We start from the raw sequence: 27289 nt of genomic DNA on the forward strand, positions 1-27289 counted from the left end.
TTTACCATAAAATCAGATGCAAAGTCGGCTTAGTGAGCGGCATGAGGTGACATTTGTCAGTAGCACCTTTATGCTACAGCTGTCACCTCTCGGAAATAAGAAGATCATTTCCGGTCAGAACTAAAATAAAGTTACAGTAAAAAAAACAAAACAAAAAAAACCCTCTTCATACGTGCCGAAATAAGAAAGTAAAATATATGCATTCACATCTAAGAAATCAAAATATGGAAGAACATGTATTCTTTTCTTTAAACATGTATTTTTTTAATAACACCAAGGTCACCCCACCTGCTTTCTTTTATTTTGAAATATACGTCACCTAACATCCGTTTTTAACCTGAGTGAAGGTGTGAGCTTTATGAAACAGTTTGTTAGCAGGTGTATTTTCGGAAGCATGTCTATAGGGGCGACTATAACTAAAAAAAAACAAATCTTATTTTTAAAAACAGTTTAGGCAAAACAGAAATTCACCATAAGCTCAGAGTAAAGTGCCATTGCCAGACTTTTTCAAAATCTGTTTTGTGGCTTAGAACAAGCTGTATTTATTTCTTGCCATGGCAGTAATATGATACTGCCAGAGAAACAATGACTCCATGCTGTGGAGCAGCCAAATATCCTACCTGTCCTCACAGTGCTGCCTTTATCAACACATTCAAGCTGTTGCAAGGATTTGTAATGGCCTAGAGGGCTAAATGCGGCAATCATGTTTGCCAAGGCTTGCACTGGTGTTTTTGTAAAGTCAATACACCTGCACAAATGATATATTCTTTATTATTCCTTATTGTCAGTGAAGCAACACAGGAATAAAACTGCTAGAGGTTAGCCTTCGTTGAAAGAGGGAAGAGCTGTGTAGCATGGGTTTAAAGGGAAAATACAGAATTTGCATAGTGCTCTTTCAATAAATTCAGTTTTACTTTTACACCCATGCATTGTGAGCATAAGGACTTGGAAGTGGTGATATCTCAGGTGGCTTTTTTTTTTTTTTTTTTTCTGTCCTTGCTTGTGAACCATAAGCCGTAGACTGTATACCGTTGGTGCCATAAACAAATGAAATCATCATAGCTGCTGGCATCTCAGCAGTAGTTCGGTTTCTCACTGTTTACAGAGCAGCTCTGTATTTTTCTCTAGGTAACATCATCATTGCAGTCCGTCTCTCTGCTGCTGATTAAAATTCACTGTTTAACACTGAATCCTATCTTCGAGTGTAGTTTCCCTTCAAAAAACTGTTTTAGTCACACAGTCAGTGGTAGCGTGTCTGCTCAGGTTAGAAAAGGGTATTCATTTAAAACCGTAACCACGGTACCTCAGGAGAGAATGCAAAAATGAATTAATACAAAATCTCATCTTAATTAACCATCTTTGATGATTTTTAACATCACAGTGGAGCTCATCCGTACACGATCTCTACAAAGTGAGAACCTCTGCAATGAGCGTAGTCTTGGTACAGGAGTAGTGCATATCAAAAACGACTGGGTGACCCAGTATACTGAGTGACTTACATAATCCCCTCTAGCTCTTGGGGCTCCGAGACATCTCTGAGAGAGGGCCTGTGTTAGAGTCTCTCCTCTTTTCTGTCACTGAAAGTTTATACATAGTCTCCATTTAAAACCAGTTATTACTTTACATCTACAACACAAGGTATCGGTAAAGAGATCCCAAATTGACATTTTCTCCCGGATTATCAATATGTCACTCAGCAGTTTCCCCAAAAAGTATCATTATCTCAGTTTCTCACATACCCCAAACTGCAGCTGTAGCACTGTCCTATTATTACTGGATCACACAGTCGGCCTTTTTGAACGCAGCTGTCGGAGCTGTCTGATAGAAAAGACCTGAAAGAGGGTAAGACTGACAGTCAACTCAGAATATCAAACCCCCCCCTCCCCAAGGCTGTACCTGCCCACCACCTCTTTGAAGCGGGCACTGTTTTTGGTTCATTGTTGTCACACGTTGCCGGACTCACATGATGCTGGACGTGGACGGTCTCATTGTTTCTAAACCCAACCCGTCCTCTCTTGACTTGAGAAGTTCATGTGGCTTTGCTCCTGTTGAAGAACACTCACACTGTGAATGTTGCAGTCTAAATTAGGGGCACTGTACGAGTTAGCATGCTAAGAGGAGGAGGGAGAACTTGTTTCCAGGCTAGTAGTCACTGGAGAAGTTGATTCCTGCTGAGCACAATGCTCATTAACTCTCCCCTTAGGAGTGGCATGATCCTAGGGTCAGCCGCTGAGGCCACAGCAACCTGGAGACCTGTTGCAGCTGCATTCCTGATGCCTCCCTTCAATATTTGTTACTTGCCGATTTATATTTTGTTCATGTGCTGAAGACTGCCACAGGAAAGAGAACTCCGTAACGTCTGTGGCTTTTATTTACTCCACACATGCGGTTATAATTGAAATTTGGACGCCAGTTATGGGCTTAGTTTATCGTGCAGATGTAGAGCTTTTGCGACACTGGAGGCGGTTTATTGGTCATGTTTTTATAGATATTGCTTTTATACACTGGTCAAATTTAGAAACATCAGCACAAAAAACTTTGAGATAATATTCACTGTGTAATAACCGTTGTAGCAGTATTCATCAATATACAATACAAATACATGCAAGAAACCAGAATTGGCAAACATTTACCTACTTGCACTTTCAGCTGACACAGAACAACATGGACATCCTAATAGATTCTTCTTTACTGTCACCGTATGAAATCCATTACTCTGTGGTACTGTGTTCCTGGTTTGGCCTAACCACCTCCTCAGAAATACACCGGGCTCTCAAAGCTTACTAGATGTTTTCTTCATCAGGATCATGTGTACATCAGCTGTTTCACACAGGGCAGCTATGTTGCAGTTCGCTGCTCTGAGCCTGCTTTTGGGCTTTCACTGTATATGGCTGTAGGTAAGAGCGGTAAGTGAATTTTATGCAAGAGCAGTTGTGTTTTGAGCAAGAGTCCTTGTTATCAACTGGCCTGTCAGCTTGCTCTCTCTGATGTGCCTGTGGTGTGTTCCTGATGGACTGTGGGGTTTGACATTCATTAAATCTGAATGTTTTGCAACTTGGGGCAGTTGGGTGCAAAGAAATTTCAATATACCAGGAGTTATATTGAAATTTCTGTACTGACATGGTCCACTGACTCTTGGCATGCTGCAATGGCTGTGTTTTTTTTTTTTAATTTTGATTCACTCATTAGTCCAAATCTCCTCTGCTAACTTCATTGACATTATCCTTTTTATCTTTACAGTGTAATGTCTGTTGTTAGTGTTTAAATTATCTTTAAATTAGTTTCATTGTGGGATTTGTTAACATAACTTTTTTTTAGTGTGGGGCTGATTCTGGAGCTCACAAACCTTTGGTTAAATCCATTAAGTCCATAACCCTTGTGGTTATTTCACGTACAAAGGCTTCTCAAAGATACCTGTGAATTTGTGTAAATAGACATTTTATTATTTGATCTACTGGCACATTTTAGTCAATAATCATTTAATAATCTAAATCTTAGACAAGAAGCTTTTTTCATCTTTTGCAGAAGTCCTGTTACTGTACACAATCACATCCAACACCTATCAAATTCATGACCACCATCAATTCATAATTAACACCCCTCCTCTCCAAATATACTTTTCTACTTTCCATGGTAAAGAAATGTTTCCTGCTGATAGGATTTGTGCTCGACTGTAAGATTTAATTAAGACCAAACACAAAGTACATTCCTTAAAAGGTTCAACTAATGACTACAGAATAACTCGTGCAAAATATTTTCCCACCTGAGGTTCAGAGAACCTTGAATAAAAGCTGTAAGCACAGACAAACTCTGGAAGAGTTTGCAATCTGTTCTTTTGCGCAGAACTCCAGACCGTTGCTTGCACGGACCACCTTCTCTTTAGAGTTAGCAGGGAAGCCAACCGGACAAATGTACGGCTGATCATTAAGATTGGGGAACACATGCGCCTCCATGATAAGCTGCAGCACAGCCACCACATGCTCACCCATGATAAGCACCAGGTTAGGAATGATCCCGTGTGTTAATTGAGGTTTTAACCATGATTCCCCAAAGACCACAAAGCCTTCCTTAAATATGAAGTAGAGGAGCTAAGGGTTGCTGTCGAGGCAAGCCCCAACTGTTTGTACTTATGGAATAATAAAAGCTTCAATGAGTTGTGTACTTGACAACCTTTTACCAGCATCCTTCGTAATCCTGACAGAAATTGAATAACTCTGAAGTTGAAGTCAGGCAGTTTCCTACTGATTTTAATGCAGCGGAGGCACTCCAGGTAACCTGCTGATGAAACTGGCGGGCATGGTTGGGGATGAGAAAGTGTAAATGAGGGAAAAGATGGCTGCCGTCAGCTACATTCATATGTCACTTTTATTTGTCAGGATGCTGTAAATGTTCATGGCACTGAATGAGTTATCCTAGGGCTGTTTCGCTGTTTCTAACTGGAATCTGATGTTCAGATCTGCTCAAATTTTGAAAAGTAAAAAAGACATCCAGATTTTGTTCCACAGCAATGCCACAGACAAATGTATAAAAACAATTCCTCTTTGAAAGGCAGTCGCGCTTTGTGGCTGTATGTTCCCTGGTTTAGGACTTTAGTTAATATTCATTTACATCTATTTTTTTTTTTTTTGATGATTAAACGACAAAAAATACTGTTAAGTTCTTCGTATATAAATATCCAAAACCCAAGATGACGATTTTTTTTTTTTTTTTTCCAACCATCATTTCAAGTTACACAGTTTATAGTATCAAAAAAAAAGTTTATTACGTTTGAAAAGCTTGATCCAGCACAATTTGGAGTTTTTGTTCAATAAAAAGTCCATGAAATAAGGCCATGGCCCTACTTATTTATATAAGAAAGTATTACAAACTTGTTGAGATCAATTATTCCACGATCAAGTCTTCTGATCCATTACCGTACAGGAAAGAAATGAGCAGTCCTGTGCCTGGTTTCTGTCTCATTTTCCCCTCTCCAGACAAAGTGCAGACTCTTAAGCTGCTTGTAACCCCAAAGGTTGACTGGTATTCAGATAATGAGCAGTGGAGTTGTCAACACGACGGGGCCAGTTCTCGCTCTGAAAGCATAAATAATCCTTTTATCTGTACGGTGGAGACTGTTTAGAATTTAGAGGGTAGAGTCTGTTTTATCCGCTCACACTGTTTTTATTTATTTTCTTAAACTGATACTGCCATACATAATACATTATATCTTTCCATTGATACCTCCTTCAGTCCTGAGACAGGTGATAAATTAATTATACAGCAAACACATTAGGCGAATGAAGAGGAACCCTCCCTCAGTTTCTGTTTCCTCATGTGGTGATTGTATTTATCTACATTATCTATCTTGTATTGATTTATCATCAGTGTTCATCTGAGGACATTTGGTATTGAGCAAATAATACATCTCAATTAGAGGGGGAGGCCATTTTGAGTAACAAAGCAATGTTATTCTTAAGAAGCTAGGAGTCTAAAATCGTACTGAAATTAAAAATTATTTTTGCTGCAAAGTCAAAATATTGTCTGTGTTTTTTTATACTTCTGTTGGTAACTTTAGTGGTGCAATATCAGTGATTTGGGAATTCAACCTCAGTTCAAAATATAACTTCCCTTCAAACAGACATAAAGGCAGTTAAACAGCTGCAGGCCATTGTTTGTCATCCCATCTGTGATTTGATCAACCCAAATGTTACTCTGCGTCATTACTCTGTGTCATAATTGAGATAACATGGAAAAAATACGGTGTTGTGCCCCAGGGTTTTTCTCCATATAGGTTGATAATCTTTGTGATAATTTATCAAATGCTGGATTCCACTTTTATACGGATGATACAGTGATCTCCACTCCTCAAGGCAATGATAATGAAATGCTCACAGCATATGGGTATTCAGGTATTATTATTATTATTGTCAAAACTTGTATTCATATCACACACTGAAAACCTTGTTTCCAAGCTAAAACTTGGATTCAATTAGTTTTTTGGGATTAAACCCGGTTTCTTCCTCCAGGCAAGGAAACACTTGCATTTGGCAGATTTTATATCTTTATTGGATTACTGTGAATACTGCTCACCAGTGCCTAAAGAAGTTGGATATTGTATATTTATTGTGCTTTACGTTTTATTACTGACAGTGAGACTCTCTGACACCGCTGTTCTCTTTATGCTTCTGCAAAGTGTCCATCGCTGTATATTTGCTGACTTTGCATTGGTTGGCTTTTATATATAAATCTCTTGCTGGGCTAGTTCCTTCTTATTTGTGAACCTACACGTGTAAAGTCCAAAATGATGTTATCTTCATTAGCTTATAAAGCAATAAAGCTTAAATACTGTGACGAAAAACCGGAAACTTTCAGAGTTGATTACTGTAGGGGTTGTTTAAGTCAGTTTTTAAGGACTGAGAAAGTAGTGCTCACATAGAACACTTGAGTGACGGTTTACTCCATCATGCCTTGCCGCTAAGGGTCGGTAGAAGAGGGCAGGTATGATTAGAAAAGGACTCTTTGGCTGAATGAGTTGTGGATGATGCAGTTAACACTACATTTTGTATTTATCTTTCTTTGACTCGCTATTTATCTCCAGCTCGAGCAGCACAGCCCTGCACAATTAGAATAGCCCCATTTCATAGGACAAAATGAGCTATTCATAACGGTAGAGCAGGAAAGTGCCAAATCATGTGTCCGCAGTGGATTTATTAAAGATGAATTCATTTCAATAACAAAACCAACAGCTGAGTAATCAAGGCCTTGTGGCGGCAGAGAGCTTTGTGACTTTTTGGCTGGAAAACGAGAGCCTTGATTCAGCCATGGGAGTGAGACAAGTTATTAGACGAGGGCTTATGCAAGTGCCAATGAGAGGGTTGGACACACACACACACACACACACACACACACAGACATAAAGCACACATGCAGGTGCACATACGAGTGCACACGCGATTAGGTAGCCCAGACAACCTCTGACAGTGTTTCCTTCTTCCCCATCAAATGTAATTACTGCTGTGCAACCTCTCCTCTCATCTTGGACAATAGCAATGTCAGAGGTCTGATTTTTCTCAGGCTCTCCTGGATGGTCGCAGCTGTCCCATGTTTATCTGTGTTTGGTAGGTGGTGCAGACACACCAGTTCATCCTCAGATTAGCCAATCTTAGTGGTTTAGCGTGGACTTTATTATTATGTCTGTGGACATGATCTTGTTCTAAACTGCTGTCAAAAAAGTGCTGTTGCATTATTAATGAATACACCAATGATTCATGTTCACAGCCTGGATAATTATGTCAATGTTGCACTGAATGAAGATAAAACTTTTACATTTTACATCACACACCATCATAATTTCACAGTTTATATCCATTTTAGTCCCAAGGACACACTTGATATTTTCTCTGCACTGTCGGTGGTCCATATCTAGAGAGACAGACACTGTGACCACCTTTGTGTTGAGGTAAAAGCAATCAGGCCCTGAATTGAATTTTAGCTGAATGCTGCATATGGTGTGGTCAGTGCCAGGCACAGGATCCATGCCGGATGCAAATGGGCTCTTAACTCTTTGAAATGGAAATGGTACTGCAGGAGGCGGGTTGCCCTTTCTTAGCCTCTTGCTCCTCTCTCAGGTAATGGAAACTGAGTCCGAGGATGATCTCTAAACCGTCCTATGTGTATGTCTAGATATTGCTGGAAGCCTATTAGGAAGGAATGTTGTGTTATATTGCAAATTTCGGATCTACCCAAAGGATGATTAAGATGCATTGAAATCCTTTATGTTTTCCTTCTCTCTTTCCACTCCTGAATGCATTTCTGGTATTCCTTCTGTGGTGCAGGAAACCAAACCATACTTAAATGTGAAATGAGGCCTTGTCATATGAGAACACATACTCAGACTGCACATGGACAAAAATTGTAGGGCGAAAGACGGGTTTATGAAGCTGATTTTCTTTGGAAGCCGGGCTCGTCCTTGTCCCTGCTTCCCTTCACTTTCCCCCCTTTTCCCTCCTCACTGTGTCTGAACCCACCGTCCCCTCCCAGTGAGCTGTTGTCTTGCTGCTGTTCTTGTGACGTATTGCAGAGCGTCTCCAGAGAGCTGTCTGTTTCTCTCTCTCCCTCCCACCAGTGTAGCAGGCTGTGCTGTGTCTTAATTGATGAAATGTTAGTGCTCTCATGAGATTTTTTTTTGGGTGTGTGCATGCGCATTAGATGTGTGCACTGCGTGTGCATGTTTGATTGTGATTCTGTGTGCGTGAACAACTTGCTGGCAGAACGTCTACTTATTGAATTAGTGTTGATCCAACGGCTTTAGTTGGCAAGAATATTTGCCCAGGTGAGTGCAGCCTTCCAGGCTTGTCATTGCAAAGCTCTACCTGCTGTAAACACTGTTGCAGTGTACTCTAAATGACGATAACTTTTAGATGAGCTTAGGAAAGAGTTGGGTAAGTGGATAAGGGTACTTTAACAGACAGCACTCTAGGCTTTGATAAAAGATATCTTCTCTTCTTTCCCAACTTTTTGACTGACTTATTAATTGAAACAAATTGCACTGCAGGTGTTTTTACACTTTTAAAAATCCAAACCCTATTACTTACACTCAGCTTTGCAAAAGACCTGCAGGGTTGCTCGAACAAATGAATAGCAGCTAGTTAATTTTAAATTAAGTGTCCACACTGGCAGGACGCGTCAGCCAGCAGAGAAAGCAGAGCCGCCCTGGGTTGAAATAACAGTCGCTTTGCCTCCATTGCTGCAACATTTTGCAGAATTACTGCACCTCAGAGGGGCTGCAGTTGTATTTCTCTATTGTTCATGCTTAGGATGAATACAAATTATCTCCAGACATACTCAACAGAACCACACAGGCATATCACTGTCCATAGATGCACCAAAATACTTTTGTAGCCTTTGCACAACACGGTATGAATGCTGTGATGCAGCAAGCTACATTTTCCGTGGCTAGTAAGCTCTCAAGCATATCTCACCAATCTGTCGTGTTAATATATTATTTATTATGTGTGCCGCTTAATTCTAGGTTCATACAGTAGATGCACATATTTGCAGCTAGTAACACTAACATGAAGAATTATTGAACTGCATAATGCTTTGCATAGCCGAAAAGCGAAATAGGCTGGCAGAGGAGGAAAATGTCAGAGCTCACTGTGTCGCGAATGTTTGTTGATATTCCAAACAGATCTCTTTCTGTGTGTACTTCACTTTATTTTGCACCACCTAGCACCTGCTGCAGCCTCTTTTCTGTCCCTAACAATGGAGCGGGCGGCGTCATTGCCTCACAGCACACTCTCAAACCTTATAGGCCTGTTTAGGTTCAATTTAGAGAAACAAACCCGAAATGACATCATCTATTTTCAGGTAAGATATTTTGAAGCCATCATTATGTTCTTGCACCAAATGTAACTGGTTGCATTACAGTTGCTCAAATGTACTGTTGGACAATATACTTTACATGAACCCAAGCACACCCGAGGAGTGCAGAGGACCCGTGAATGCAGCGCTACTGGTTGTCGCGAGCCGTCGTCCCCGTCGCGGACACTCCCAGCAGGTTGCTGTGCAGCTGCTGCTGGCTGAGGAATGCTTTGTCACGGCACTCGGGCAGGGTGGTGGCCAGGCAGAGGGAGGCTCAAGTTAGCCTGCAAGCCGCTCCCGGCTGCAGTGGGAGACAGAGAGCAGGTTGTTTTGCCATGCTGCCTCCAGAAGCAGTTTGGCTTTGATGTGATGCATGATGAAAGCGGACTGCCATTCTGCTTGCATGTGTTAATGGAGGTCGTATTTTCAGAAATGCACCATCATATGTAGCTGAACCCCCTAGCCTAGCACATGCAGTGTAGCCCTATGCCTCGGTACACTGTTTATTTATTCAGTGGAGATTTCATGAATATTCATGTTCATCTTTTACCAACACTGTTTACATGTATACAGTAAATAAGACTCGTATTTTGAGCAGGAGGGTGTGAACTGCTGTGCTCATTGGCACTCTGTTTCAGTAGTAGGTGCTACAGGAGGGAATAACATTGCTCATCCAATCTTTGCTGAGATTTTCCTCTCGATATTCCAGGGATTTGAACTGGTAACCCTGCTGCAATCCTGCTTCTAACCTCTCCAGGTTACCAAATACTTCCCTTGCTGATTCATCAGCCTGATCTATTGTAGCCGCATATTTGCATGCTAAGAGGCTGACTACCCCATTGTACCGTTGATATCCAAGCCATGATCAGCTTTTGCTGTAGCTCAGAGTAAGTGTGATTGAAGGGGATCACTGATAAGCCCCTTTGAAACACATATTATATCAAGCACTGCAGAAATCTGTCTCCGCTTGCTGTCAACTTCAGCGATTGAGTGTGCTGTTGCTGTCTTTTTCTTGAGATCAGGCGGTGCTTATCTGAGCATCTCAGTCAGACTGTCACCTGAAGCTGTGAGCTTGTTGTGCCTGTATCTCACAGAATAATGGTTACCCTCCTCATCAGTTTTCAGCACTCTTTACATACACATTTATGGCCTGCCGTCTATTTACAGTAGAGTACTAATCACACGTGTGCCATGCATGCTCATGCTCTTCTCATGTACGTGCAAGATTGTAGCCGTGCTCTACAGCGCTGGCATTTGGTTGTTTTGCGTGAGCTGACTTCAGGCTGAGGTACTGAAGCTCGTCTCTTGATGTTGTCGTCATCTCATGTATTTTTCACAGACAGTGTTGCCGTGCAGGTGTCATATATCAGACTTTGTTGTGCGCAGGGAACGAGGCTATTATGTTTACTTTAATAAGTCTGCCGCCAAGGCTCTGATATACAGAGATGTTTGTGCACAGCTCTCTTCACTAGACACAGAGATGCAATAATATGTATCGTTTCATAAATAAACCTTGTTGTAATGTTTGGTAGCAGTGACTCAGCAAGTTGTCATGGTTAGTCGACAACAGCTGAGGCTGAGGTGAATGTTTTCTGAATATCAGGAAGGTTTTTTTTTTGTTTTCATCAGGAGGCTGTTAAAATTGTAATGTAGGTGCTACAATATCATTTGACTGAGGGAAAGTATCTGACTTGTGTGTGTGTGTGTGTGTGTGTGTGTGTGTGCGCGCGCGTGCCCGTCTTCTCCTTAAGCCCTCATGAATGTCCATTTTGTGCTCCTGCTAGCACCTCCCTCTCCCAAATCTCCCTCTAGCCACTCTTGCCTTCATACAGGCTTGGAGACGGCATTCAGTCCAGAGCAGAGTGGAGAAATGATTAGCCAGCTTTTGACTGACCTTCTCCCCAGCAGCTTAGAGACAGCTTTAAGAGGTGGGGGGGCACTTGAATAGATGACAACCTCAGGGTATATAGCCTCACGCTAAACTATCTACACTGACTTTGGTGTGGATAGGAGGGGTTAGCTGCTCATCTATGCAATGATACTAACAGAGAAACAGGAAATTTCTACTTGTAGTTGACCCAGTTGACTCTTCATGATGAGAGACAAGTGTATTCCTAAAATGACTGTCTCCAAGGGGGACTTTGACATTAAGGCTCATTTAATGTCTTACTGTCATCTACTGTCAGGATCTGGGTCAAAGTCAGGGTAAGAGGAGAAAGTACAGAAAAATGGTTGAGGTGATTCAGGGCTTACAGCGGGCTGCTTGCTCTCTTACATGTGGAGCTGTCAGAGACTGTGTTGGACTCTGTGGTCTGGGTTATGGCTCACTGGAGAGCAGGACGGCTATTCTCCGTCAATGAAATACGTGTCTTATGTATGCCACTACGCCAATGAGGTTTTGGCAAAGGCAGGGTTAAAGTGTTTTAGCCTCAGTGGTTTTAAGGGGAATTTCCTGCGGGCAAGGGAGTGTAGCTGTAATCAGTTTCTCACCTGCTGAAGCATCAAGACTCCAACGATGCTAATGGTACGCCAAAATCAAGACTGTAATTCAGTGATACGTGTTATTATTAAAAAGTTATAGCAATTTATTTTTTATTAACACGGTGTTCCCAGTTTCTTTGACTCAGTTTAGACAAATGAAATGGCATTGCTGTGTACTCGTTTTCACAAAATTACTTTGACATCCAACAAAGGATACTTTTAAGATATAACAGGAGAGTAAAGGACATTTTTGCAATGAATACACCAATTTTGGACTTTGTGGCTGTATGTTTCATGATGTTTCATTTTTGACTCACAAAAGCCTCTTTGTGGTCCCCTGGTCTTTTTCATGGAGCCTCATTCGATTGAAAAGTGGCGAGTTGTATCTGTATCACTGACGTCCTGCGTGACAGCGGAGTGGAGGAGGTTGTACCCGCTCCAATGAACCTCAGCTACTGCTGTCGTTGTTTTTCTTTTGATTATACAAGGACCCCGAGACAAACGAAGGCATGGAAACTGCCGTCTTCAAGGTCAGCAGTATTTAGTATGACCGTTGCAGAGCTGTAATAACGGGAGAGAGCGAGTGGGTAAATAAGTGACAAAAGGCTGCTTTTTCTGGGATCACGATAGTTTGTATAGAAGGAAAGAAGTTAATTCAGAGCAACATTTGAGAGGACGGACTATGATATCTTGGCTAGGATGGTGAAAATGACTGTTCAGGTTTGTGAGTCTTTTAGTCTCACTCGTTCATCTTCCCTGCGTCCCGCCGTTTGTCTGCACGGTGTAACTCTGTTTTAAAACCGATAACTGACAGAGCAGTCATAGTTTTCCACAACTTTCATTTGCAACTTGTGTCTGCACAAAGTCCCAGGGGTACCGGGCACTTATTTTTATTTATTATAAAAAGTATATATACAAAATATATATATAAAAAAAAAAAATATATATATATACATATAAAAATATACTTATTATATTTCTGTACCTTCTCATCACCATCACCACTGTCCCCCGTTGCTATGGTTTCACCGTTCAAATCCCGGGATGACAATTCCTCATCCACGCTCCTGACGCACCGAACTAATTATCTGACGGTTACTTACACAGTCAATCTGACAATCCCCATCCCTCCTATCAAACTGTATCTGCCTGTATTCCCGCCACCTGTCTTCTTATGTGACATTTGCATAAATCTGATTGCAGCCGCAATCATTTGACATGAAAGCGGAATAGCCTGAGGTCAGTGCATGTTTATGATTTCACACATCCTATAACTTTAGACCTGCAGACTTACTCAGACAATAAGCAAAGCAAGAGAGTGGCAGGTTTATTCAGCTTCTTTTCCCACTGTAGTGGGTTATACTGTCTGATATTACACTGTATTCTCTTGGGTCCATTGTCTGTGATGTCTGGCTTTGTCTTGCACTGCAGTTAAAGTGATTGGTTAGCTGGAAGAGATTAAAAACAATCAGACTGTGCCGATTATTCACTTTGGTGAAGAAAACTCAGGAGCTGATTGGTTGTTAAGAATCTTCAAGTTTAAGAGGAACAAAGGAACAACAAAGTCAGGTGACTGATGAATATTCAAGGTAAATAAGAACACAGTGTTTATGATTATGACAATTTGTGTAGAAACAAGTATTAGTTATTATTAATTTATTAGTGGATCAACAATAATTTAGATAGCTAAATAATTGTTCAGGTCACTTATGAATTAAAACCACAAAACCACTTCTTAACTATGATATTTTGCAGCTTTACTCTCTTTTATAACACTGTAAACCTTCTAAACCGCTGCACCACCGTGTTGCAAATTTTAAGGATTTTATACAAGACAAAATCAGACTGAAATTATTAGTCAAATTAGAGTATTTTACTGTGTATACATGTTAAAACATGTCTGGAGAGGAACTTGCAATCATTATGACAAGTTCATTGGCGATGTCCGTCATCTCTCAGCACATCCACTTCGACACCTCGATACATTTGTATCGCTCATATCTCCGTGTGTGTTTGCTTCCTTTAATCCAATGCCTTATGAACAGTGACTGAATGAGTCTGTCAGCTTCAGACGGCTACATTCATTTCATATTGAGTGCTGCCTCTCCGTCCATTTCAGGTCAAGCATGATTTAGATTCAATCGATTAGAGGCTCCAAATTCAGTGCATTTACCAGAAAGGTTGGAATGTCAACTCAACTCAAATTCCTCACTTCATTGACATGACATGTTTGAATCAATTGACTGGCAGAGCTGAAACAAGGTTTGTAAATTAAAAGGTTTGCTGGGTTTCCAAATTTATTTATTTTTTGCTCATGTTTTGGAAAAGAATACATTTGGCCTTTAAAGTGTTAACGAAACAAAACGTTTGAATGTCAATTTGGTCAGTACCCCAGTGCAGGGCAGTATTGCAGGCCAAACAATTAATCAATTAATCTAAAGACTGAAAATAATCATTGCATTCTGATGAATTAATCGTACTATTTTACTATTGGCTGTTCACAGCTTACAAGATTTGTGGATTAACTGCTTTTCTCTATTTTGTCATTGTATTTTTTTATATTTGGGGTTTTTTGACTGTTCACAACAAAAGCAGTGTCAGCACATCATTTTTAGCTTTTGGATATTTTATTGGCAAAACAACAAAAAAATTAATCTACAGACTTTATCATCTCTTTCTAATTTGACAACTACTCTCAGATTCTGTCTAATACCACACAGGTTAATGCACACTCACGTTACAGCTCAGAACTAAAGGATTGGGTTTGTTCTTTGGTCTGTCTCAAAAGATGACAGGATGATGATTGCTTTGATCTCATGTCCGGTTTGGATCAACAGGGACACCGAGGAGTTTCACACAAGTCCTGTAGACCAGTTGTGACTGCATATGTAACAGATGTGTAAATTAGCATCAGACAGTCCCAAATCAAAGACTTTCCCTGCGTTCCCAATCGCATACTATTTCTTTTTACTTTTAATACGGACTACAGCTACCCTTAAAAAGTATCTACTGTTGCATCATCATAAAAATGCGTCTTGAACTTTGACCCACTTTGTCATATCTGTTGCGATCCGTAGCGCGATGTTTGTAGTAAAAAGAAAAAGGAGGCGATTTGGAGCATTCGCGTCACCAACTGTCTCAGCGCCTCAGTAGATGTGACGTATCTTCGGCTGCGCAAAAGATTGTTGGTCAGAACAGCTCGAGTAGCATGCTGGCCTGCATACTGCAAAATACAACTGGATGTAGTACAACATCCTGGTACTTTTGGCATCCTACGTCTAACATACTAAGTATTGGGACATACTGAATATTTTTTTTGGCATACTAAATAGTATGGTACTGTGGATATTGGAACACAGGGTTTGTCTCTTCTATACTCTTCTTCCTCTCATGGGCAGTACAGTAAAACACGGTTGAAACCAGCTTTAATTTAATTCCACAGAGTGTTGAGTGCTAAATATTCTCGCCAAGTGGATTTCTTTGAAAGGACCGTTAGCCTTCCAGCAGGGAAATAATTGAGCTGTCATTGCATTACTGGGGTTTTTCACAACCATCGCAGAGCTGGTGCAATTCTGAGAGGACTTTGCCGATTGCCACTGTGTTTTTAAAAGCTTCCTCATTGAAGGCTCGCTTTAATGTCTAGTACCAATTGGCCTCTCTTTCGCTCTCTCTAGCTCTATTTCTGTCTCTCCCTCACTCTCATCCCTCCCTCTGTGTGACTGTCTCTCTTTTTTTTCTGCTCAGCAAGTTCATACAACTGCTTTCATGCCTGGAGATCTGTGAAATAAACACAAATGTTGGCCTGGCTCACGGACACGGCGCAGAGTGAATAATGATTACATTTTTGGGAACTGTGCTGCAGCTGAGGCAATACATTAACCCGGCTCCTCTCCTCTCTCTCTCGTTGCTGGGACGTAAACGAGACCGTCACCATGACGACACGAGCATTCATGCGTAAAAACACAAAGCTTCAGAGTGAACACATCCACTTGAATACTTTCAATGCATGTGTGTCTGAAAACCTACTCTTTTAACTGGCAGCAAGACTGCAAACGTATCAGATGTTTGCAGGTATTTGCCATAAGTGGTGTGCAGCATGTAGCCTAATCCTCTGCCAACACACACACACACACACGCACAGACACACACACACACGCACAGACACAACGTCAGCTTCCTAAAAGGCTCTGAAAAAAAACATGTGATCTGATGTGCATAAACACTGAAGTTGTACATTCAGAAGTTTTTTTTTTCTGTCTGAAAACCGTCCACTATAAATACGTCGACTCCTCCATGCTGCCAGGGCCTGATATGTTCTCTACTCCCCACGGTGTCATTAGCTGAGTAACATGCTGTAGGATTTACATTCCCAAGGCCCATACAGGAATTTAACATGCCCTCTCTTGTTTTTTTGTTTGTTTTTTTTTGTCTCTTTCAGAGGAAATCAAAGAGGAATCAGAAAAATTAAGGTAAGCAATTAATGAATTATGTAACACAATAAGTGGACATGGGTCGTGTAATGGGTTTTGCTTCTCGGCATGTTCAGGCACTGTAAAATTCATGGCTCAGTTGCAGGCCTTTCTGTTGCTTTCTGTTGCTTTCTGCTGTGTTCAGACTAGTAAAGGGGATTAGAACATTGTGTGTGTGTGTGTGTGTGTGTGTGTGTGTGTGTGTGTGTGTGTGTGTGTGTGTAAAGCCCGCTAGTGTGTGTTTGTGTCTCTGCCTGGCCTCTTCCCAACAGCCCTTTGCCTTCTCATTAATGGCTTTCTTCATAAAGCCCTGCCTCATGCTGCACTAGTTTTTGACTGCATGTGTGTGTGCATGTTTATATTTGCGTGTGTGTGTGTGTGTGTGTGTGTGTGGTGCTTGGGAACAAGCTGTGGAATGAAACATAGCATGAGTGCCATCTCTCCTCTTTCCCATCCTTTATTCCTCTTGCCGACTCATTTTTATTTCCCTCTTCCTATACTTGTCTATTCCCCCCCCCCCCCCTTTTTCCCTCTCATGCACCGTCCCTCCCTCCCTCATTATTTCTCTCCAGGTTCTTCATTCTCTCCTTATTAAATTCAGCAAAACACAATTCCATCCAAGGTTTAGGTTAGGACTTATAGATCAGTGATAGATAGATGTAGAGGATATCTGCAGACACACCCAGCTCACACAAATGCTTCTGCTTTTGGTTCCACCTCAGGTACTTCACAACTCTCACCAATTTTTCATGTTATGTAGATGGAAATATCTAGCTTTTCCACTTATGAATATAAATACAGTTTTTGCGAGCCGCAAGTCCTATTTAAATTGCTTCTCTTTTTGTAGTCACAGTTGCATGCAAGGCCATATTTCTTCAGCAGTAGGGGCAATGTCTATCACAGTACATTTCATATTGCTACTTAAAATCATTATTTTTCTAATGGATCAAACCAATTATACAGTAGGTAAATGAACTAGATGGGAATTAGCATTTGGTAATCCCTAGCAAATTTTAATACTGGGATATTTAAATAATACACCTGACGTATAGTGATAGAATGTAGAGATCACAAGTGGTGCTTTAGACTAAAGACTGTAAAATGGGGGAAACATTTTGCCTGGCTGTGTACAAAGGTAACAAAATTTACCAACCAGACCCCTTGAACTTTAGTAATAAATTAAATATTATCCTTTTTTTTTGTTGAAAATCATGCAGATGGTGAAGTATAGAAAGACACCATTGCAAGCTGGACTATTTCTTGGCTGGGTGCAGGAACTCCCAGGAATCTTAAAATCACTGTTAATCTGGTGGTGATCCTTTCATCTAACTGCTGGGAGAAATGCAAATAAGCTTATTGTTGCACTGTTGCTTGAGCAGTTCTCTGACAACTAAATAAACTAACGAAGACCATGTGGTATGATAGAAAGCTCCGGGGCGATAGTAAGGGAAAGTAGGGTTCCAGTTGGAATTTTTTCAGCCCCTGTTTCCAAGGTGAAGGATAAACTCTAGGCTTCAATATTTAGTTTAATACAAATTTAATTATATATCATAGTATTCATTATTCTATCATTATATAGTACATTTATTATCAAGCTGTTCAATTTTCTCGTACCAGACAAATTTACCTGCAGCTAGCTTCAGTTGAAGCACACACAATAGCAGGAGGGAGATGTCAATGCAGGCCTTGATATCTAATCGAACCCTAGTTTTATTGTATCTATAAAATGTTTTATAAGCAGGCCCAGTAATAATTGGGGTGAAATAAGGGAGAGAGCAGGCCGGGTGACATAAAGCAGGAAGTCCAGGAATAAGCCCGAGCAGCAGAGTTTCCTGCAGATCCACAACACATTAGCAGAGAGAGACGGAGAGTGGGTCAGACCGTGCGCATTAGCTGAGGGAGTGGATACTCTTTGCTGAATCACAGCTCCACTTTCATGCGTTTGTCCAAAAGGTTTCGAAAATGGCTTATGTGTATATTTGTAGCTCATTAAATCGTCTTTAATTTTGATTTCTCCTTTAGTTTTTAGTTCAAGTCTTGTAATGTGTTTTTCTTGTTCCCTTCCTCCAGTAGTCTCTCCAAACTTCTTCCCTTCATCTGTTTCTCCCCACCATCTCTTGAGCTCCCTCTAATTGCTCTTTAATTCATGCTACTTGATGCCTCTTTCCTCTTTCGTTTTCATATAGCTCTCTTCATAATATTTCCCCCCCATATCTTCCTTTACGAGGCACTTAAACAAGGCATCCTTCCTCTCATCTTCTGTTTCTCTCTGTAGTCGTGCCCTGGTATCCTTGGTGAGGTTGTCCCTCTAAAAAGAGCTGAAGTCATTCTTTTTCATTGCCAAGACATAAACAATGCAACCCCCTCCTTCTCTATATGTCTCCATCCCTCCCTCCCTCTCTTTCTCTGCTCTTCTTTTATCCCAGCAAGTGCAGTCTGGGTGTGGTGGTCGTGCTCGAGGATGCTGTAGAGCCGTGGCTGCTGAAACCGATGGTCCATATTTTATAGTGTCTGGGCTTTAAAAATTCGGAAAAAATAGCTGTATCATTTGATATAAGCTTTAGTTACTTGTCGCGGGCCGGGATGCTTTGTCAGCATGAACACAAGGCGAAGTCTTGGCCTGAAACACAAACCTCTGGGATTAACTCTCCTCCCTAAGGGAGATCAAGTGAAAAATTAAAAGCCGTCAGGCACCACATTAAATTCAGTGTAATAAAGATTTTGTTGCTCTGCATTTTCCCTGATGAACAGCATGAAGGGCAAGTTGTTTGTGGGTTTAGCATGTTTAATGCCCTGTTCCAGCTGTGGAACAAGAAAATCTTTCTGTACAGTGAGACATACTATTCCTACCACTGGCTTTTTCATGCAGTGTTAGTCATGCCCGGATGTCGAGGGAATTGTGAGTGTGTCAGGCCGATTTGTGAACCCTGCTTCGTTTCTAGTGACTCCAGTTGACAGACTGGACCGTGTGATCACCGTGTTTAACTCTCAGTCTCTATCTCTTTTTTCTTTTTTCCTTTCTGTATGGTTCCTCCCTAGTCCACCCAGTGGAGATGGCAAATCGGGTTCCAGCACTTTACCGCCAATCAAATCAAAGACCAACTTCATTGAAGCCGACAAGTACTTCTTGCCGTTTGAGCTGGCATGTCAGTCCAAATGTCCCCGCATCGTCATCACCTCGCTCGACTGTTTACAGGTCAGTGGCGGGACAAGTCAGACCGCAGACCCCCAAATGTTTGAGTGTTTCTGTATGGCAGCCCATTCTTCCTTTTCAGTATCTTTGGAAGCTCTTAGCCAAGTCCTGCTGAGGAGTGAATAACAAAAACAAAGTCAAAGACAAGTCAATGAAATCTACTAGGAGAATTTCTGAGGCATCACAATTTGTTCCTGAGTGTGCGTGTCTGTGTGTTTACGTGTGTGTCTGCATATGTATCTGCCTTGTAGAAGCTGATAGCGTATGGCCACCTGACAGGCAGCGCCCCAGACAGCACAGCTCCGGGCAAGAAGCTCATCGACAGGATCATCGAGACCATCTGTGCTTGTTTCCAAGGACCGCAGACTGATGAGGGCGTGCAGCTACAGATTATTAAGGTGTGCCACCGACTTCTGAAATATCACACTTCATTACACAAAATCTTCAGCAACTTTATGATGTTTAATTAGCCATCAATTATTTCTGAAAAGTGAATCACTGTATCTTTGTGTCACTTTGACATGAAGTTTTATTGAGACCTAATTAATTCACTAAATGTGGCTGTCTTTTTGTTCCTCCTGACAATTCTGCTGAATTATTGTTAAAGACAACTATTATTTTAGCTTATGAATCAATGTCATTTGGAAAGACTAATTTAACAGCTCTGATTAAAGTGAAAAGTGGAGATTTTTAGTACTCTGTTGCCATTTTGCTCATCTTCCATCCCAAAATCAAGAGTGTAATTACTGTACATTGATATTAAGTGACTTAAGTGTGCTCTAGGATGAGCTGCCCCGAGGAGAAGCAAACATAGAATATGTAATTTATTCTTCTTTGAGATGGACTTTCTGGTTAGTTTGTTTTGTCGTTGCTGCTTGAGAATGAATTGGAAAAATTGCCACTTAGGTAGAAGAGCACTCAAAGATTTTAGATTTCTTCATAGCTTGATTTACTGACTGTGGCAGTGTTGGGTGGGAGCGTGAAAACCTCCAACAGCCTTTAAATTCCTTGTAGCCTGTGAAATGTATTCATCGGTTTCATCAAAAGTGAGATATCAATTATGATACAACTGCAACAATAAGAAAGTGTCTAAGCCGCTATGTTTTTTTCTTTTTTTAAATTCCTGTTTTGCTCACATAGTCGTGATTTGATATGTTACTAGTTTTTTTTTAATTTTTTTTATCCTGTGAGCCTTTAGTTTAGTGTGAATGATTTATTGTCCCTTTTTTGTGTTATTTTGTGTTGTTGCTCTGCGGAGAAAATCCTCAAAGAAACACACGTTTAAAAATATTCTCACAAAAAATATGCTGCTATTACTTGGAAGTTTTGGCTCATGTGTATGATGTGTCACTTAATGTGACTTTACACTTGGCAAGTTTTACAAAATATTGCCAAGCTCTACACAGGAAAAGTACCAGAAGGACTCAGGGTATTTTCTTAAAAAAAAAAAATTGTCACACAGGCAATAGGTTTTCAGAGCATTTATAGAATAAAGCACATGTTTATATACATGAATATGTTTGTACCCTTTCATCAGTTCATCTTGCCGTCTTCTCTTGAACTCCATTTCTTTACTCTGTCTTCCAGGCTCTGTTGACAGCAGTGACCTCTCAGCACATAGAGATCCACGAAGGTACCGTGCTGCAGGCCGTCCGCACATGTTACAACATCTACCTGGCCAGCAAGAACCTCATCAACCAGACCACAGCCAAGGCCACGCTCACACAGATGCTCAACGTTATCTTTGCGCGCATGGAGAATCAAGCAGTATGTTGAACCGTCGTCACTGAAACACACCGAATTCTGTTTATGTAGACAGACGCGTAAGAGTGAAACGGAGAGGGCAGCTCCTATTTAGAGCCACTAACAAAAGCCTGTGAAGTTATTTTCAGTATCGAACAAACTGTAGTTTTCAGACTCCAAAAAATCTGAGGTTGACGTTAAAAAAAATGCAACAAAAAAGTAGGAATTTATATAACTGTTGGATTGTAATTTAATGACGTTGAATTCTCTGGTTTACTAAAACCACTTATATCTGATTAACTGTTTGCTTTGTGTCCAGAGGGACATTTTAGGTGTTGCCTTCAAAAAAAAAAGCTTGCTCTAATGTCATCTTTTTCTTTTTGAATGACACTTTTCCCCCCTCCTCACCTGCCTCCCTCCCTTCCTTTTGGACACGTAGCTTACAAATCACAAGCTATCTTGGTCTCTGGCCTCCAGAAAGCGTGACCGCCAGGTAAAGCGTGCAGGACTGCCGTGACATGCCTGATCAGAACTCTCAAACTCTTCTCTGTGTATCTGTGTGTGCGCATTGAGCTTTTTTCCTCATCCATTCATGCACTCATCCGTTCTCTTCCTTTGCTCCTACACTGCACAGGAGCAGGTATGCTGTGTACTTCTTCCACCATATGCTTGCTGTGGCTTTTTGTACCTATAAACCATCTCGCTTTCCCGCACCAGTTTACATTTCAGTTTATTCTCCCACCTGGGTGTGGTGAATGTTGCAGCGCAGGTCAGCTACGCCTGTCACAGCTTTCCGTTTTGTTTTGTTTCTCCAAAGGCCTAATAGAGTTTTTTCAGAACAATGAGCGACTGGTGTTGAGTCAGACGCAGACGAAGAAATATAAGGCGGCAGTCAGGGGGAGAGATGGGGAGACAAGGCAGACAGGCCTATTGTTGTGTTGTCACTGCCTGTGTAGTGTCGTGCTGCTGCACAGGGAGATCCACTTTCTGTGTTTGTGTGTGTCCTCCCGACTGCAGCTCAGCGTGGTATGATCACACGCACACGCACACACACGCAGTGTTTGTCTTGCGCACACTCACGCAGCCTTCACTATCCGACTGAGGTGGCATTTAAATAATGAGCTTAGTTTGTTTGTGCTGCCTCGCCTGTCCCCTCCAGTCGAGGTGCGTTTGTCTGGACCTGTTACCGTTACTCATATTCAATACTAATCATTTCGTTCAGTACGCTGCTGCATCATTGAATTTAGTTGGCTACATTTAAATGTGACATTGGCAGCAGTCTCATTTAATCAGAATTTAACAGCTTCTAATGGAAGTGCTGTTTTCAAAACAAGCCATCATGGGTTTGACTGAAGTTGGTTTAAAATGACACGAAATGCAGTTTTTGATTTGCCTTGTGAGAAAGGAAAATCTGATTGTGACTGAAACACAGTCACAGCAGTCTCCCAGCACTAGGCAGCTTTGTACTCTTAATCAGAGTTATGATTTAAAAATAAAGGCAGCAGGAGATGGACAGATCATCATATATCATCATTGTTTCTGTAAATGTGTTACGCAGTTTATATTTTCATCTGTAACCCATGTCCCCTTCAGCTACTGTTCCTTTTCGGTTTGAGTCACTCAAGTCTATAATTTGTTTTTTTTAACCTTTTATTCTCGGCGAATCTACAAATGCACTTGGATTGCAAATACACCATGGGCTGTTGTCAGTTTAGCTTGGCTGAGAGAATTTTCACTGCTTGTAATTATGTTCTCTCTTTTTTTTTTTTTTTTTAAACTCGTGTTGGTGTTTACTGTGAAAAAGTGAAGTGTCTAACTGTGCAGATAATTTCTCTCCAAGATCCCCAGTTTGCATAATTCTAAAATATTTCTCCTTAGAAACCAAAGATGACCTTTTCCAGGGGGAAGTCTAATATCTGAAATCGCACATTTACCAACGCATAGATTACAACCATATCCATGTGCAAATGTCTCGTGACCCACTTTTGGCTCGTGACCTACTGAGTTAAAGCACAGCAGCACTTTTCCAGCGCTCCCTATCAGAGGCAATGGTAACACATGGCAGCCATGACGCATCAGGCAGGACATGGCTGCATGAGCCATTTTCCACCAGAAACACCTTCTGCCACCAGCGGACTAAAATAGACCCAGTTGACACGGGCTAGCATGAATCGATTCCACTAAGTTTGTCTCATTGCTGTTTTAGTAGCATGTCCTACTTCTCTCCGTGCGTGCATATTCATATACATTTCCATAAGAACGCACATCTGATGTATGCCGACACACTCTAGATGTTTAGAAGACACTGCAGACTGCAATTGTCTTTTGTTCTCTGTTTTGACATCTGAAGTGTTGTGGCTCTGCTTTAGGCTCAGTGAGTCCTCAGGATATGTAGACAGGTTTATCAAACTTGTAAATGGTGATGAGCTTGTTTACATTTTCTTAACCTATCTTTTTACTGTGTGTGTGTGTGTGTGTGTGTGTGTGTGTGTGTGTGTGTGTGTGTGTGTGTGTGTGTGTGTGTGTGTGTGTGTGTGTGTTGCATGTGCCTGTTCTCTATGAATGCTTTTGCCATTCTTTGTCTGTACTGTCTGTGTATATTTTTTGTTTTATTGTGTGTGTGTGTGTGTGTGTGTGTGTGTGTGTGTGTGTGTGTGTGTGTGTGTGTGTGTGTGTGTGTGTGTGTGTGTGTGTGTCCCTCCCCCTACCGCAGCTGCAGGAAGCAAAACAGCTGGAGAGAGAGCGGCACCGGCAACACTCCCCGGTCACCCAGCACACTGAGCCAGACTCCCCACAGCTCCAGACTCACATGCACCCGCCAGCCAAGGGTCTGGCCCAGGAGGCCAACGGGCCCGTCACCCCTCCAACCCCCAGCATCACCATCCCATCCACCCCATCTACCCCTTCGACGCCGGCCCCGGAGTGCAGCAGCAGGTCTGTGTCCGGGGAGCCGGAGGAGCAGCGGGAGCAGGAGGAGCAGAGGGAGCAGGGGCCCGTCTACGAGAGCCCAGATCCAGAAAATGGCTCTGGATTCTGCGTGGCTGAAAACGAACAGACCGAGGCCGACCAAGCCACCGCAGCAGCAGCACAGAGTAAGACTCCTCAGAGTCAAACAAAATTCACTTTCCTGTGTTTTATATTCCACACCCAGAGCTTTCTAAATCATTCTGCTTTTGTCTACCAACAGACTTGGACAAACAAAACACCAGAACCAATAAACAATTCAATAAAAATAAATTTTGCTCCTCGAATGTGAACCCATTGGTTTGCTGATTTTGAATTGACTCTTTCTGTGCTATTTTCTGCCAAATATCCCATTTAACAAGAAAGCAGTGAACTTCCTGACAGATAAATGCTATTTAACTGGCATTTTAAACTCATTAGGCTCTATTCACTCTCAATCAACTATCAAAGAATGATTAAGATCACATCACATATCTTTTATGTCCATTCTGGACTGTATCTTTGCCAATAGAAGCGGTGTGAATTTCAGCCTCCTGAAAACACACTATGAAAGCCTCACTTTTGACATTTTGTGCAATTTAACATAAAGTAAAAAAAAAAAGCAGAGCCAGCGTTTGTTGCTGCAAACACTTAGCACTACAAAGACTGCTTCAATGATAGAACTGGAGTAGAATATGAAGAGGAGAATGAAAAAAAATTCTTTGTGACATTGAAATTATTTGCATACTGTCCCAGAAAGTACCAATCTGCTTTCTTTCACATTTTAGTGATATAAAAAGAATCAGTTTGTGCATTGAAACCGTTCCTGTCGTTCAGATGCAGCCACCCAACAGCATGCAGGTGCCGGTGAGGAAGAGGAGGAGGAGACCCCAAACTATGAGGAGAAAGCCCAGGAGATAGTCCAAAGTATTCTGCAGGAGGTGGTCAATACGGTTGCAGGAGGTTAGACGTCTTTTAAATTTGTGATTTATTTTTAAGACGGTGGCTAATTGTGTTCTGTGAAAAGTGAACTCGGTCTTTGTTCATGGCAGTTTTAATAAGAACATCTCAGTTTGTTAACTGTTATTTGCTGTCTATAGCATTTCTTGCAGATTAGATCTTTAAATTCTCACTTCCTCACAAATACATGTGCAAATTTGCAGCATCTTTGAGAGTGTAATTTTTTCAATCCGATGCTGACCCTTCCAGATTTACTTAAATGCATATGGGAAAGCAAAGAGGTACACTTAACATCTTATACAAGCTGCACCTTAGATGCAAACTGTACTCTTTGCCTTGAGCCCCTGTTTGGACTATAATTTTAGGTCATGTCAGGCTCCCTTGAGTTCCCTCAGATGCTGACATAACAGCGCTCTTTCTTTATGTGCAAAAGTTTAAAAAAGCCACTATTTTTCTGTGGCAGCAAAAAAAACAAAAAAAACCCAGTAGTGCTTTTGCTTCTTTTTCAAATCCGCTGTATCCTTCGGCAGCAATTTGACAAACAGGCTTTAAAGGTCGGGAGCAGAAATGCACTGTGTCCTCTAAACATGCTGTTTGTTTATGTTCCACTATCGTCTTCTCTCTTTGTCCTTGATCAGACCACCATGTCAAACTCCAGCATAATGTTGCTTTGCCGGTCACATGGCATACGGTCCTGGTAGAGGATGCTGTAAGGTGTTAAAGTAGTCACATATTAAAACTAGATATCAGTGCGTCACCCGTGTCTCTGCTCTGTCGTCACCGCAGGCCACTGCCTGGACCCAGCAAACCTCTGCTCTGACACCAAGGAGTCTGGGGGCGAGGGCGAGCCGGCCGAGTCAGAGCCGGCTGAGGCGGTCACCGAGGGCACCCAGAGCTCCCTGGAGGACGAGGGCACCCTGGGGAGCGACAGTGAGCACGTCCACGCCAATGGCATCCCCGGTACACCGATTTCTGCCAGCTTCACCCCCTCGCTGCCTGATGACAGACTGTCTGTCTCGTCCAATGACACTCAGGTGAGCGGAGGAAGTCGAATTAGGATGTAGAGCAAATCATTTAAGCTGCGAATGTAAGCTTTTATATTTTATTCATTCATATGTATTTGTTGTTCGCTTCGCTCCTGTATTCAATTTGAATTTTATGTGTATGTGAGTCACAAAATAAAAAATGAGCTCCTTCATTTAATTAAAAGACAAAATAATAATAGTAATAATGATGTTGTCGTCACATGCACTAAATGCAGATCTCTCATTAAGGTGAATGTGTTTCCTGTAATGTCTTATGTAATCACCAATTTTCATCCAGCTGTACACGCTCCCTGCAATTATGTGTGATTGCACTCAGTGTAAAACAAATCTCATCGATCTGGTGGCTGATAATCCCACACTGTTTATTTTAAGTAGGCTGGAGGATGTGAGATGACTGAATGAAGGTGTTAACATTAATATTTTTTACTGTTGTTGTTTCTCGGCAGGAATCAGGAGCAGCACCGGGCCAGCCGCCAGGTGCTAAATTCTCCCACATCCTCCAGAAAGATGCCTTTCTTGTCTTTCGTTCCCTCTGCAAACTGTCAATGAAGCCGCTGTCAGATGGACCGCCTGATCCCAAGTAAGATTTTTTTTTCCCCAGTTAAAGATAGTGACTGTTATGTTTTTGCTGTGTGTTTGTTTACAGTATCAATACCATGATAGATATATTGCCTTTGGGTAAACGCTCTCATTGGTATGGACATTACTTTTAAACATATCAACAAGCCATAAAGATAAACTTTGAAGATCACCCAACAGCTTTTTCTGTATTTGCTTTGGAGTTAAACTTCTACTTTTTTTTTTACGTCATTAGAGCTCTTGTTTTTTCCACCCAACAATCCAGAAGATAAAGATATTCAGCTGATTGTCGATTAAAGAAAAGCACCAAATCTTCCCACTTGAGAAGGTTTAACTGTCTTTGTTCTTTGAAAATGGCTGAAACCATCTATTATCATAGTATAAATAGTTGGTAATTCATTTTCCGTTTATTGATTCATGATTTACTGTTGTCTAATTCTGACCCTAGTTCACAGTGGAGGAACATCATGTTGAATTTTGTTTTGAAAAACTTTTCTGAGAACTTGTTTTGTTATTAGGATGTTTTCCTGCCT

The 27289-nt window shown here is 41.4% G+C and overlaps 1 protein-coding gene across 2 annotated transcripts in view; it reads left to right on the forward strand.

Moving 5' to 3' along the window:
• Positions 1–27289, forward strand: part of arfgef1 (ADP-ribosylation factor guanine nucleotide-exchange factor 1 (brefeldin A-inhibited)) — a 48887-nt gene that overhangs the window by 908 nt on the left and 20690 nt on the right. Inside the window, exons 2-10 of one of the 2 annotated variants that reach the window (XM_069151671.1) lie at positions 16262–16292; positions 19332–19488; positions 19737–19883; positions 21073–21252; positions 21668–21721; positions 23942–24320; positions 25009–25134; positions 25918–26165; positions 26624–26757. In XM_069151671.1, coding sequence (XP_069007772.1) covers positions 16262–16292; positions 19332–19488; positions 19737–19883; positions 21073–21252; positions 21668–21721; positions 23942–24320; positions 25009–25134; positions 25918–26165; positions 26624–26757 — 1456 coding nt within the window. The remainder of the gene's footprint in view (positions 1–16261; positions 16293–19331; positions 19489–19736; positions 19884–21072; positions 21253–21667; positions 21722–23941; positions 24321–25008; positions 25135–25917; positions 26166–26623; positions 26758–27289) is intronic. The other variant, XM_069151672.1, reaches the window with a different exon arrangement.

The sequence above is a fragment of the Embiotoca jacksoni genome, unplaced genomic scaffold, assembly GCF_022577435.1.
Source record: "Embiotoca jacksoni isolate LCO1_2020_lvr unplaced genomic scaffold, fEmbJac1.0.p SCAF_17, whole genome shotgun sequence".
Taxonomy (NCBI): domain Eukaryota; kingdom Metazoa; phylum Chordata; class Actinopteri; family Embiotocidae; genus Embiotoca; species Embiotoca jacksoni.